The sequence below is a fragment of the Coffea eugenioides genome, chromosome 4, assembly GCF_003713205.1.
Source record: "Coffea eugenioides isolate CCC68of chromosome 4, Ceug_1.0, whole genome shotgun sequence".
Lineage (NCBI taxonomy): Eukaryota > Viridiplantae > Streptophyta > Magnoliopsida > Gentianales > Rubiaceae > Coffea > Coffea eugenioides.
The window spans coordinates 33,700,909-33,715,927 of NC_040038.1; the positions used below are offsets into that span (position 1 = coordinate 33,700,909).

The 15,019-nt window shown below is 38.5% G+C and overlaps 1 protein-coding gene across 1 annotated transcript; it reads left to right on the forward strand.

The window, feature by feature from the left end:
* The first annotated feature begins 1,163 nt into the window (after window positions 1-1,163).
* On the forward strand, window positions 1,164-5,524 carry LOC113769487 (chaperone protein ClpB1). The gene is made up of 7 exons (XM_027313944.1): window positions 1,164-1,501; window positions 1,868-3,046; window positions 3,214-3,395; window positions 3,497-4,119; window positions 4,202-4,481; window positions 4,581-4,778; window positions 4,871-5,524. The coding sequence occupies exons 2-7, from the start codon at window positions 1,894-1,896 to the stop codon at window positions 5,168-5,170; spliced, it is 2,736 nt and encodes a 911-aa protein (XP_027169745.1). The 5' UTR covers window positions 1,164-1,501; window positions 1,868-1,893; the 3' UTR covers window positions 5,171-5,524.
* Window positions 5,525-15,019: the final 9,495 nt, after the last annotated feature.

The window sequence follows — 15,019 nt, forward strand, 5'->3', positions numbered from 1 at the left end:
AGTGAAAAGACATGTTTAACCCTTAAAATTACTATCACTTTACCTCCATAAACTATAGTCTCATTATCAATTTACCCGATATAATTATTTTTTAGGCAATTTATTCTACCATTAAACCAATTTAGCAAGTTAAAAAATTTTAGAAGAAAATACCCTCCTCTTTGTATAATAAAAATAATAAAAAATTTAGAATGACTCTTCTCCTTTTTAGTATCAAGAAAAAAGGTCAAAATATTAATTTCTTTCTTTTTGACAATCTTATTAATATAAAAAAAAATAGAAAGATGGAGAGGGGGAGGGGGAGAGGGAGAGAGAGAGCTCAATTCTTTTTTTAAAAATTACAAATAAAAAAATTAAATACCTTTATTATTTTAAAATTATTTCACTTTTTTGTTTACTATCAAATTTCAATTCTAATCCCGATAACCTTAAAGTAAACAATAATGTCAGACTTTTCTTTATTTTTTTCTTTGCAAAATCTAATTTTCTGTCTCCTTCTTTCCTATCTCTTTTTCTTTTCCTAGTATTAATAAGTGTGAAAAAAGAAATTTGAGAAAATTCTTTTATTTTTATGTTTTTCGATCTCTTAAAGTGAAAAAAAGGAAGAATAACCATTTTAACTTTTTTAATTTTAATTATATATAAAAAAGGTAAATATATTTAAAATTTTTTGACCATACTAGTTAGATTAACGACGAGGTAAAAGGCCTAGGAAATAATGTTAGGAACTAAAGTGATTGTATCACTATAATCTAAACGAATAAAGTGATAATAACAATGTAGTAATGCTATAAAATAAAAGGGTATTTTTGTCCAAAATTTGTTAATATGTTGAGTTGAATTATATATGGGGTAAAGTAACTAAAACGTTAGGGGGTAAATTGATAGTAGTGATATAGTTTAGGGGGATAAAGTGATAATAACCCTTAAAAAATGGAGGTTTGTGTAATTTTATAACTTTAGGGGAGCTTTATGCAACTGTTAGAAATCTCTGGAGAGTTCTGAAATTATCCATTCTTTTTCTCTCTTAACCATACCAAGAAAAAGGAGGGAAAAAGACAAAAAACCTTTGGACCGTGAAGTCAATCACTAAAATAGAGAGCGGAGAACGAACTTTTTTCACTAGACCAATCCAGTAGCTTCTCCTTGCTTCCATTCCCGCCCACCAAGGCACCAACCACCAAAAGCCAGCAAAATTAGCAAAGATTGCAAATAGAAGACTAGTAGTTTCTAGTTCCGACTCCAAATTTCCAGCTGTCTCTATCCTCTTAACAAAAGCTGCCCGTTCCCCCTCCATTCTGCCCTCAACAATCAAACAACTCAGAAATCTCTTTCAAGAATTTTCAGTTTTCTGTTCTCTGTATATTCCTCATAAACCACACTAAAACTCAACTCAGGAATCCCTCAAGTTTCATCCGATTTCAAGAAGAACCCATCATTCTTCACATTCCGCAGCATTAGAAGATCACTTTTTTTCAGCCCCCTTTTCATCGTCGCTAAGGTAAGCTTTCGATTTTCAATTAAGCTTTCGCTAGTTCTATTGTTAGTGTTCGAGTCTGATTCGTGATTTCTTCTGAGTTTACGAAATAGTATGCAGATCCTTGTTCTGCTGTTTTGGTTCTGATGTCCCATGCATGTAGTTTTTTGAGTCTCTGTTTGGTGGTAGCATATCTTGTTGAACATGTTAATGGCTATCCCAGTATTTCTTCTGGTCTGATAGTAGATTGATATATGCTTTGAATAGTTAGTTTTTGGCCATGATTTTGGGCATTGCAGTTGGTATTAAAAGGGGAAAGATTTCTGCTTTCCTCTTTGATTCATGGTTTTGTATGCTGGATTTTATTTATTTTTGTATTTATGTTGATAGGACGTATTTTTGCTGAGTATTGAATCATGAATCCTGACAAGTTCACTCACAAGACTAATGAGGCCCTTGCTGGGGCTCATGAGCTGGCAATGAATGCTGGGCATGCTCAATTCACCCCACTTCATATTGCAGCCTCCTTGATATCTGATCCTAACGGGATTTTCCGGCAAGCAATTAGCAATGCCGGGGGAGGTGAGGAGGCTGCAAATTCGTCTGAGAGGGTTATTAATCAGGCGATGAAGAAGCTCCCTTCCCAAACACCTCCCCCTGATGAAGTCCCAGCGAGTACTTCACTGATTAAGGTGATTAGACGTGCACAGGCGTTGCAAAAGTCTCGTGGTGATACACATTTAGCCGTTGATCAGTTGATATTGGGCCTACTGGAGGATTCTCAAATTGGAGACCTTTTGAAAGAAGCCGGGGTTAGTGTTGCTAGAGTTAAATCAGAAGTGGAGAAGCTTCGCGGTAAGGTAGGGAAGAAGGTGGAAAGTGCCTCTGGAGACGCTACATTCCAAGCTTTGAAGACTTATGGTCGAGATCTTGTTGAATTGGCGGGAAAGCTCGATCCTGTCATTGGAAGGGATGATGAAATTCGAAGGGTGGTTAGGATTCTTTCGAGGAGGACTAAGAATAATCCAGTGCTTATTGGTGAGCCCGGGGTGGGTAAAACTGCTGTGGTTGAAGGTCTAGCCCAGAGGATTGTTAGAGGTGATGTTCCGAGTAATCTGGCTGATGTGAGGCTTATAGCATTGGATATGGGAGCATTGATTGCCGGAGCAAAATATAGGGGTGAGTTCGAGGAGAGGTTGAAGGCTGTACTGAAGGAAGTTGAAGAGGCTGAAGGAAAAGTTATACTCTTCATCGATGAAATTCACCTTGTCTTGGGTGCTGGTAGGACTGAAGGGTCTATGGATGCTGCAAATCTCTTCAAGCCAATGCTTGCCAGGGGCCAATTAAGATGCATTGGTGCCACTACTTTGGAAGAGTATAGGAAGTATGTGGAAAAAGATGCTGCATTCGAGAGGCGTTTTCAGCAAGTTTATGTAGCTGAGCCTAGTGTTGCTGATACTATAAGCATTCTCCGTGGTTTGAAGGAGAAATATGAAGGGCATCATGGTGTTCGAATCCAAGATCGGGCTCTTGTTGTTGCAGCTCAACTCTCTTCTAGATATATAACAGGTATGAGGCCTTCCTATTTAGCTTGAATTGACTTTTCACTTAGTTTTCTATTTTAAGACGTAGATTCGTTTCTATCATATAAAATATTTGTTTGACAAACAGTGCTTGTTGGATTTTTTTTGAGGCGCCTATAGGAGTATTCAATTGCTATTGAATTTTGTGTGCAGGCCGACATTTACCTGACAAGGCAATTGACTTGGTTGATGAGGCTTGTGCCAATGTACGAGTTCAACTGGATAGTCAACCAGAAGAAATTGATAGTTTGGAGCGGAAGAGAATTCAGTTGGAGGTTGAACTCCATGCTCTTGAAAAGGAAAAGGATAAAGCCAGCAAAGCGCGGCTTGTTGAAGTGAGTATCGGTTACATTGTTGTATCAATTTCTTTTGAAGTTTTGATTAAGTTGATTGGATTTGTTGATGGTGGATCTGATATTGTGAAATTCGTGTGCAGGTGAAAAGGGAACTTGATGACTTGAGAGACAAGCTTCAGCCACTGATGATGAAATACAATAAAGAAAAGGAAAGGATTGATGAGCTCCGACGACTTAAGCAAAAGCGGGACGAGCTCTTGTACGCATTACAGGAAGCTGAAAGAAGATATGACCTTGCTCGGGCAGCTGACTTGAGGTATGGCGCAATACAGGAAGTCGAGGCTGCTATAGCAAGGCTTGAAGCCGACACGGATGAAGGTGGAATGCTGACGGAGACTGTTGGACCAGATCAAATTGCAGAGGTTGTGAGTCGCTGGACCGGCATACCCATCACACGTCTTGGCCAAAATGAGAAAGAAAGGCTGATTGGACTTGCGGAGAGGTTGCACCAAAGAGTGGTAGGTCAAGACCAGGCAGTTAGCGCTGTTGCAGAAGCTGTCCTGAGATCAAGGGCTGGATTAGGAAGACCACAACAGCCAACTGGCTCATTCCTCTTTTTGGGTCCAACTGGTGTTGGAAAGACTGAACTTGCCAAGGCTCTTGCTGAACAACTCTTCGATGATGACAAACTTATGATAAGGATTGACATGTCTGAGTACATGGAACAACACTCAGTTGCTCGCTTGATTGGAGCTCCACCTGGGTAAGTTTGAAACCTTATTTATGATAGATACTTTTATAGTATAATGTGGTATTGGTGGCTGATCGGGTCAAATATCCTTCAGGTATGTTGGTCATGAGGAAGGTGGACAACTCACAGAAGCAGTGAGGAGGCGGCCTTATAGTGTTATCCTGTTTGATGAAGTTGAAAAGGCACACCCCACAGTGTTCAACACTCTGCTTCAGGTTTTGGATGATGGAAGACTAACAGATGGTCAAGGCCGAACAGTTGATTTCACAAACACTGTCATTATCATGACTTCAAATCTTGGGGCAGAGTATCTCTTAAGAGGATTGATGGGCAAGTGCACAATTGAAAAGGCGCGTGAAATGGTATTGGAAGAGGTAAAGTTGAAAATGATCCTGCATTGCAATGCTGAACGTTTTTGTTTGCCATTAGAAAATTCTCTGTTAACTGGAGAGACGGTTAAATGTTTAAATCAGGTGAGGAAGCATTTCAAGCCAGAACTATTAAACAGACTTGATGAGATCGTGGTCTTCGATCCTCTTTCGCATGAGCAATTGAGGAAAGTTTGCAGGCTTCAGTTGAAAGACGTTGCTAGCCGCTTGGCTGAGAGGGGCATTGCCTTGGGCGTAACAGAAGCAGCGTTGGATGTCATATTGGCTGAGAGTTACGATCCTGTAAGTATTTCTCCTGTTATTCATAGTTTGCCATTCTTTGCTGGGATTGATTGATCAGAGTGTTAACTGTTGCTATGTAACAAATTTTTTAGGTTTACGGTGCAAGACCTATTAGAAGATGGTTGGAGAAGAAGGTGGTGACAGAGCTGTCTAAGATGCTTATCAAGGGAGAGATAGATGAGAATTCAACTGTATACATCGATGTTGCCCACAATGGGAAAGAGCTAGTGTATCATGTGGAAAACAATGGAGGCCTGGTGAATGCCACCACTGGGCAAAAGTCAGATATACTGATTGAAATTCCCAATGGACCTAATAGAACTGGTGCTGCTCAAGCTGTAAAGAAAATGAAGATTGAAGAAATGGATGATGATGATGAGATGGATGAGTAGTTTGTTGTGGTTGGCTATTTTCTGATATAACGTGTGAGGCAAAAAAAAAAAAAAAAAATCAGTTTTCTTGCTCAATTTTGATAATCAGTAGCAGCTTAATTGTTACTGATTCTTGCGTTCCAGGCGTCCTTGTCAAGTGTTTGCATAATTAAAAGATGGGGGGTTTTTCCCCCATCTCTGCTTTTTGAGGAAATAAAGTTGTAAATAGCTAAGCACCTCCTCTAATTGTGTTGTACCTTCCTAATTGTGAAAATACAAGCCTTGTTAAATACATTTTCAATATTACAGTTTTTTGGCTCGTATCAGTCAGCTGTAAATTGTTAGATCAGAGATCCAGCTGTAGCCCTTAATCTAGTTTGATTTATTGTATATTGTCTGCTTCCTCATCAGTGCTGGGATTAGGTGATCAATTTTTTGTTCCATTTTCAATTACTGGGTTATAAAAATTGTCAAGAAATGTGAACAACTCATACTGTAGCCGCTTATTATAAGTTTTTAAGTGGACTGCTGTTTCGTGGTTCAGCTAGTCAGCATCTTCGAAGTGCAGTTTTTTACTAATTGCAAATTGTAAAAATCTCATGTTTAATAACATATATAGTTCATGTGTGAATGTCATTCTCTTCAATTGAGTTCAATTGCTGATGTGGCGCTCTCTCATTGGTTGATTGGTGGTAGTCCTCCAATTTGATGAGTTGTCGTCCTCTGATTCGTCGATTGATGGTAGTCCTCCCAATTGTTTATGAAAATGGTGATGTGGCCAGTTTTGATTGGTCAATTGTGATGAAATTTGGCCTTCTTTTTTTCTTCCCCCACAGATTTTTTTTTTTTTTTGCTATGCTCGCTTTAATTCTTTTCTTTTTGATTGGTTAGATGTTAATGCAATGTTAGGTTTAATTATCACTTTTTTTTTAGTTTCTTATCGAAAAAATGCCTTGGTTCGTTGGTTATTTGGGTCTTTTTTTTTGGGTCCAACGGATTATATTAACGAAAAAAATGGCCTTTTTTAATCTTCTTCCGCCAAATTCCATCTATTTACTAATACTTTGTAATTTATTGTTGATGTTTACTTAATAATGCCTTTTTTTTGTGATTGAATGGATCGTATTTAATTAGCGATTTCTTGCAGTTGTTAGGCAACAAAAAGGCTTTCTTTTTATTCCCAAAAAAAATTATTAATTATCATTTTCTTTATAGATGTTTTCGAAAAAAACCCTTTTTTGTCATTAATGCTTCATTAGTTAATTAATGCTTTCACTTTTTTTTTTTTCAGTTAGCGATTCGTTGGTTAGTTGCCTCTTTTTTTTTGCTCCGGCGGATCATAGTGACAAAAAAATGACCTTTCTTCCTCCTCCACCCAATTGCATGCATTTACCGGCACTCTGCGATTAATTGTTAATAGCTACTTAATTATTCTTTTTTTGGGTCATCCAATAGATCGTGTTTAATTAGCGATTCCTTGCGGTTGTTAGCCAAAAAAAAAGTCTTTTTCTTGTCCCAAAAAAAAAATAATTATAATTTTTTTATAGATGTTATTGAAAAAATGCCCTGTTTTGCCATTAATGCTTCGTTGGTTAATTAATAATTTCATTTTTTTTTCTTGGTTATTTGTCCGCCTCTTTTTTTTTTTTTTCTTGCTCCAATGGATCATGTTAACAAAAAAATTGCCCTTTTTCTCTTTCACCAAACTGCATCTATTTACCAATACTTTGCAATTAATTGTTAGTAGCTACTTAATAATGCCTTTCTTTTTGGTCATCAAATGGATCGTGTATAATTAATGATTTCTTGCAGTTGTTAGCAAAAAAAAAAGGGCTTTCTCCGAAAACAAATAATGATTATCAATTTTTACAATTGATTGTTAACAATTAGTTATTGCCTGATTAGTGCTAGTATGTTGGGTTAACAAAAAAGGTTCTTTTTCTTTTTTTTTGTGCTAGCACTCATATTTACCTACTAATTTCTCGCTGTTAATTGTCAGCAGTTAATAATTGCTCATTCCATTTATTCTATTGTCCAACAAAATTATGTTTAATAGTTACTTAATTAGTTGTCCTGCGTTTTTACCTATTAAAATAAAAAAATGCCTCTCTATTAATATTTTTCTAAGAAAAATCTTCATTCGTATATTTGCCTGGAAAGTTGCACTTTCCCGTTACTTGCATCGATTTTAGAATCTATTTTCTGCTTCAGCCATCACTTCCGATTACTTTCATTTGGTGAGAGTTGTATTTGATGGGAAAGTACAATATTACGCACCCATTATCTTTCAATTTGCTCTCTCTCTCGTTGCGGTTCCTCTTTTTTTATTTCTTAATCATGGTCATGTTTGTAAAAATGGAGTGGCCTCGCTGTGGAGTCTTGCCAACCATCACCTTTCACCCTTGCTCTCTTCAGGGATCATCCGGGGCTTTCCCTTTGTACAGTGGTTGTTAACATTACCTGACTTGCCCTAGCAAAAGCTCGGCGGCTTACCATCATGATCGGTGGTAGATGTGCAGCTGCTGCACTGTTTCTTCTGATCCCTTTCTGTTGCTTTTTCGCTTGACAGAAAAAAAAGGTTGGCTATCAACTTGTTTCTTCTCTTGCTCTTGCTTCTTTTAGACTTTTCCGTTGCTAATTTTCTGAATTTGTTTCAGCTTGCAGAGCTACTATTGCTGCTGTGTTGCTGGTGAGTGTCTTGCTCCAACTGCATTTGTTGAGTTTTTTTTTAAAAAATAATTAGCTTATTACCTTGTTATTTTTCTTCTTTATCCGTTTCTTTCTTTTCTCGCGCACCAGTTTAATTCCCTGAATTTGTTTCAACTTGCAGAGCTGTTATTGTTGCTGTGTTGCTGGTGAGTGTCTTGCTCCAAGCTCATTTTACTTATTCTCTCTGCATTGGTTGAGTTTTTTCTCAGAAATAATTAGCTTATTACCTTGTTATTTTTCTTCTTTATCAGTTTCTTTCTTTTCTCACGCACCAGTTTAATCCCTTTAATTCTTTCATTGCTCTTCGACCTATTAACACAGGTTTATTTTTCCCTTGTTCTCTTTCTTTTCCCTATTAGCTTTTGTATGCTCAATTTTAGTGTGGTACCGCCTGCTCTTCTTTGATTCTGCCCTGTCGATTTTCTGCAGCCAAACAGGTTAGTGCTTCTGGTTCTCCTCTGTTCCATCTTTCTTTTATATTTTGCAATTTAGATTCCGTCTCCATTACTTGTATTTTCTGCTATGTCGTAGGCTGCATCTTGTTTGCGTCTCGCTTCTTTAACTTTTGAATTGCCGGAACTTAATTACTTCTTCCCCAGACTTTTGAATGACTATTTAACAAGGAGTTATTCAGCTCCTGTTCCTATACTATTACACCTGATGGATAAAAATTACAGGCACCCTTGCATTGCATACTGAACTACCTTTTGTTACTTATTTTATGCATCTATTTCACTTTTTCTGATTATTTGTTAGCTATTAAATTTCTTATCTTCCTGCTCATTGCTTGCTTATTAATTTTAGCTTAGTATTTTACAAACTTGTTCCTTTTTTTTTTGTTAATCGGTTAAATTTTGCCTTTCTATATATAGTCCTTTGACGTTGTACACTTTAGCCAATTAAAGTGAATGGGTAGAAGTTCTACTCACCGCAAAAGGTACGCAGAAATGCCGGACATAGAAAAAAATGACCTTCTGCGTCATCGAAGAGAAGCTAGGGCCGCCAAGAAAAAGAAAAGAGTTTTCCCTTGCGTATTGGCAAGGTTCCACTTGGTTATGTGGAAACAGGTGTTTCTTTCCCCGAAACACTCGCTGTCCCATGCGATAGTGGAAAGCAACCTCTTATGCATGGCCAAATGCTAGAAAGTGGGGGTTTTAAGGACGGCCATGATAGCGCCGGTGTCATTGCTGAAGCGTTACAATAATGTCATCTCATGAATTTGCTTCCTTTAGTCTTCATAGTCATTCTGCTTCCCCTTCTAGGGAAATGCATTCTGCACTAGCAACAGGTGTACTAGGAGGTACTTTCCGTGTTACCCATTCCTGACCTTTTTCTTCATGTCCAGTTCTTACTTTTGAAAGCATCTTTGCTCTCTTCTCCATGGATTGATCCTTCCGTATTGTTGTTCTGTGCAAGTAAATAAACCTTATTTTGCGACCTGCAGAACATCCACTCGTTGGTACGCCTAATCTTAGGAACTGTCAACCTACATCCCTCCATGGAAAAAGGAAAAGCTTAGGCTCCCGTTCTTTTACGGCTATGCCTGATCTTCGTCTATTTAACAAAAAGAATAGAAGCTCTGCCTCTGTATAAGTAATTGATGAACTAACAAATTCTCTGGAAACTCCTTACTGTGACAAAGAGATCTTGCCTATGAACAATCTTTTTGAAAATGTGATTCAATATTGTCCTTTTACTGATTTTCGATGTATTCTAAAAAACTGTCTTCTCCTCTTCATGAGCACCAAAGTTCTGGAACAAACACTGCTTGCTCTGAACCTCTTATGTTACCTCACCAAACAAGCAGCTTTCCTCTTCTGTTTGACGGAACCATGCACCTCTTTTATACTGACAAACATGTCTTACTTGATAACGAACTTTTTGAAAATATTGTTAAGTTCTCTCCTTTGCCTGATCCTTACATGGACTTTGGAAAAAATCAACTTGTCTTGAATGATATCCATAGAGAATTATATCTGCAAAAAGAAACATCTATCTCTGAGAAACAATCTTCTGCACCAGCTCTACTTCTTAAGGGATATATTCCTTTGCCTTTTTCCATGTGATTGTCGATACTTCTTTGGCTGCCCTGTCCACTTAGATCCTCTACAAAAAAAAAATGTATTTTTCAGTTCTATTTGGCTGGAACTTTCATAATTTGCCCGCTCTGTTGACTGTACCCAGTCAAATGACTTTGAACTTTTTTATTCAGCTCATTTCTTTATATAGTTACAGAAATCTCTTCTGTTCAAGATAGAGAGTCTAACAAGTCTGCCAAAAAAAACCGTGTTCAAAGGAAAAAGGGTCACCGTCGTAGTTCTTCTGTTCTCCTATCTAAAGATCAGCCTTCTGGTCAAAATCATGGTTGTCATAGACGTGTCAGGAAGCAGGCTCCGGGTTGACTTTTTAATTCTCTTTCACTTTCTATAGCTCACCAGATTATGTTATTAACTGGATTAATAAAGGTGCGACTTAGTGCCCTTCTCAGCTATAGTTTGGAATTAAATGCAGCGAGGCCTCGCAGAGATCGTCAATGGGGTCTTTTGCAGTTTGATGAGATCCCTCATGAAGCCACCACCCTTCCAGATGTTCCTAATTGTGAACATTGTGGAGCTAAGAGGTTCTATTTGGAACCTCCTAGCTTTTGTTGCTCTGGCGGAGAGATCTCATTAGTTATTCCAGCAATGCCTTAGTTATTCCAGCTATAGTGCTCATATTCAGGTTTATACTCACTCACATACCAGCCATAGGATTAATCATTACTATGGCTGTTATGACCCTCTACAGTATCCTATTCTCTTTCCTCGGGGTGAATGTGGATGGCACCATGGTATTAAAAGACTATATAAGAGGAAAAGAAATGGGGACTCCTGTGAGGATGATTCTAGCGTTGATCCTTCTTCTGTTAATGAACCTTCGCACTTAATGGACTTATAGCGCAGAGGCAAGTAAATCACTTACTACTTCTACACTATTAAATATTAAACTTATAACATCTTCTTCATCGATAGAATATTTGTGTCTTATATAGCTATTGATCGAGGGAACAGCGAGGGAGATACGGTATCGGCTAGAGAGTATTATTGCTACAGATTTCAAATAAGAGATGATGATGAATCGATGTTATTGCACTGCCTTAGGCTTCTACAGCAATTTTCTGTTGATTCTTATGTGAAGATAGAGACTTCAAGGTTGGACTTCCATAGGCATCGACAAAATGTAATAAGATTGGAGATCCTCCAAGGAGTCTTGGACAGTGTTTCTATAGGGCAGTCCGAAGGGTCTAAAGTTGGTTGTAAGATTGTTCTCCCATCCTCTTTTATAGGTGGTCCGAGAGACATGAGACGCCGATATCTTGATGCAATGGCGCTCGTTCAGAAATATGGTAAACCTGATATTTATCTTACCATGACCTGCAATCCAGCATGTAAAGAAATTCAGGACAATCTAAAGTATCATGAGAAGCCGCAGGATAGACCAAATCTTCTAGCCAGGATTTTTAGAGCTAAATTTGAGATGCTTAAATCAGAAATTTTGAATAAGCAAATTTTTGGTGAGGTCGCAGCATGTGTCTATGTTATTGAGTTTCAAAAACGTGGATTTCCCCATGCTCATTTACTCCTGATCTTAAAACCTTAGTCCAAGCTGCTTAATCCGGAATATGATAAGGTGGTGTGTGCGGAGTTACCTGATCGTGCTCGCTACCCTCACTTATACAATCTTGTTGTCAAGCATATGATCCACGGCCCTTGCGAATCTATGGATAAAACTTGTCCTTGTATGAGAGACGGTACCTGCAAAAGTCATTATCCCAAAGATTTTTGTCCATATACAACTCATGTTGAGGATGGTTACTCACATTATAGAAAAAGGGATGATGGTAGAAAAATAAAGGTCCGAAGGTTTACTCTCGATAATAGGTGGGTTGTGCCTTACAACCCGTATCTTCTTGCTTTGTTTGATTGCCACATAAATGTCGAGATCTGTTCTACTATAAAGCTGGTGAAATACTTGTACAAGTATGTGTTTAAAGGTCATGATCTGGTCTCCTTTAAGGTTGTAACTGATGGCGGTCCTCCTGATATTGATGAAATTAATGAGTTTCAAAAGGGTAGATATATTTCGCCTCCCGAAACTTTTTGGCGCATCTATGAATTTCATCTAAATGAGATGATTCCGTCTGTTTATACACTCCAGGTTCACCTTCCAAATCAGCAGTTTGTTTCCTTTGATAAAAACTCAGATCTCTTGCTGTTATTAGCTAAGACTGATTTTTCAAAAACTATGTTAACTGACTTTTTCACAAAGAATGCAACGAATACATCGGCTGAAAATCTTAAATGTTTTTATAGAGATTTCCCACAGCATTTCGTTTGGACTGCTAAGTATAAACACTGGACGGAAAGGAAACGTCGAAAAGTGATAGGTAGACTTGTCAGTGTTAGTCCAACTGAGGGAGAGCGGTATTATCTACGCCTTCTCTTAACTCATGTTCCTGGACCAACATCGTTCGATGATCTCTTAACTGTGAACAACAAAAAAATGTGCTCGTTTAGAGATGCTGCTTTTGCACTTGGTCTGTTACAATCTGATTCGTTTATAGAAGAGACACTTGAAGAAGCTATTGCATTTCAGATGCCGTCTTCACTCAGGCTTTTATTTGCCACTCTTCTGGTATATTGTTCTCCAACTAATCCCAAAATGTTATGGGAAAAGTTTGAATCAGATTTCTCTAGAGATTATGAAAGACAACAGCAATATCATCCATGCTCTCCCGATGAAATTAGGGGACTTGTTCTCACTGATATTAACAGATTGTTTGGGCAGATGGGTAAAAATATTACTGACTACCAGTTGGTGCCACGTGATCTTATGAATGCATATAGCACGTGCCTGACAAAGGAAGTTGAGTATGAGAGAAACATCAGCGTACTGCCGGAGGATATATTGCTGTCTTCCAAATTAAATTCTGAGCAAAAATGTGCTTATGATTTAATCTTAAAAGCATGTTTCTCTTCTCATGGCCATTCTTTCTTTATTGATGGCCTGGGAGGTACCGGTAAAACATTTTTATACCGGTTGCTCCTCGTTACTTTAAGATCACAGGGTCATATCACCATTGCAGTGGCGACATCTGAAATTGCAGCGGCTATCCTACCTGGAGGAAGAATTGCATATTCAAGATTTGAAATACCCCTTGATTTTTCAAAGAGCAAAACTTGCCAACTTAGCAAGCAGGGTAGCGTTGCGAAGTTGCTCTCTGAATCCAAATTGATCCTGTGGGATGAGGCTTCAATGGCCAGACGAGAAACTGTTGAAGCATTTGATGATTTATTGAAAGATATTATGGAATCTAGCCTGCCTTTTGGAGGCAAAGTTGTCGTCTTTAGTGGGGATTTCCGACAAACACTGCCTGTAATTGAGCAGTCAACAAAAGAAGTCCTTTTGCAGTCACGCTTTCTTAATTATCCGTTTTGGCCTGAACTTCATAAGCTAAAGCTGTCGGGAAATATGCGAGCTATATTAGATCCTCAGTTTTCAGAATTCTTGTTGAGTGTGGGTGAGGGAAAGGAACCTGTTAACCTGAATGGTGAGATAACTGTGGCGACCCCACTTCCCCCTAAGGCGAACCAGAGGGTTGGCGGGCCGTCTGCCAAGCTCTCGCCAGGACTCACGCAAACAATCTAACCCAAATTCTTCCGAAGAATAACCTAAGCTATTACAACGTCAATACTTCCAGAATAGACTAATAATTACAACCACATTAACTTCAGAGATAATAGCATTCTAAGATAGCCATTCAACGGCTCTTAAACCTCACACGCTACTTACAAGAAGTAAAGTCTTACTATCCCAAAAACATAAGATTTCATACATCACAATTACAAACATACAAGCCAAACATTCGAATTAGGGTTTACACTTTTCCAGTTTCAAGCGGCAATCCAAAATAAGAAATACATTATTCAAGTGGAAATACAATTCAATCCACACAGGAAGTCACAGTGTCTATTTACACCCCAGAAAGAAACATAAGTAAGTGTCAAGGCTTTCAATTGCTAGAACCTGTCAAGGAAAACAAATAAACGTGGGGTGAGCTAAAGCTCAGTGGTGCCCCAAAACATGCAGTCACGTAAATCAAACAGCGAGTAATAGCTTAACCAAATTGAACAGTTAGGAAAGCGTATAACAGCACAAGGTAGGATACAGGGGCTCTCAGGAGCCATTTTCCTCGCTTGATCACCATTCATCGTAGTTGACCCTCCGTCAACTCTCACTACTTATAGTCCATGTAGATCCACTCATTTTAATCCTAACCCGTCACCGTACGTACCCCTGTCCCGGGCCCGAACACCGACTAATGACGCAGTATACTCGAGATATACCCATAGAGAATTTGGGAGCAGTATACTTGAGTATACCCTCAGGAAATTGGTCGAGAGATTCACCCAGCGACATTTCCGTAGTTGGATTCAGAAGTCGAGGGATTCACCCAACGACGCAACTACATTTAATTACCAGGTCAGGATAAGAGGCCCTCCCACCCTAAGGTGTGGTACATTCCCCTGCCTGGTGATTTAGTACTTGAGATAGGATAAGAGGCCCTCCCACCCGCAGGTGTGGTACATTCCCCTACTCAGTACTTAGCACGTGAGATAGGATAAGAGGCCCTCCCACCCTAAGGTGTGGTACATTCCCCTACTCAGTGCTTAGTAAGCGCAAGCAAGATATTCACGAAAAATACTTCAAGCAAGTCACCACTCGAACGGCTAGTGTGATAAAGTACACACTGCTCACTTCGATGGATCAGAAACCATTTTCCAATTATCACATATCAAGTCAAGAAAGTACTTTAATCAAGTAAGCATAGAACAAGCAGGGACACTCACAAATTTCCAAAGTAATTGAGCGAGAAAATCTTTAATTGTCCCCTCCGAGATTCTCTTCAAGACTAGCTTGGCACCTGAAGCAATTTGACAAGTATTTTTCACTTATAATCACGCATTAATCAAGAAAGGAGTTACACTCATCTAGACTTGTCAATACCTCAAATCAAGAACCTTAGCCACTCAAAGTAAAGGTTCAAAAGTGAGGTTTTATTAACACAAGGAAAAAAATAATTTCCTTCATGGAATCAAGTTCATAAGGCAGATTTAAGTT

Bases quoted from the DNA above. Each gene is read 5' to 3' on its own strand.
- LOC113769487 (XM_027313944.1), top strand. From the start codon at position 1,894: ATGAATCCTGACAAGTTCACTCACAAGACTAATGAGGCCCTTGCTGGG. The intron at 3,396-3,496 runs GTGAGTATCGGT...ATTCGTGTGCAG, and splicing joins GCAAAGCGCGGCTTGTTGAA to GTGAAAAGGGAACTTGATGA. The intron at 4,779-4,870 runs GTAAGTATTTCT...CAAATTTTTTAG, and splicing joins TGGCTGAGAGTTACGATCCT to GTTTACGGTGCAAGACCTAT.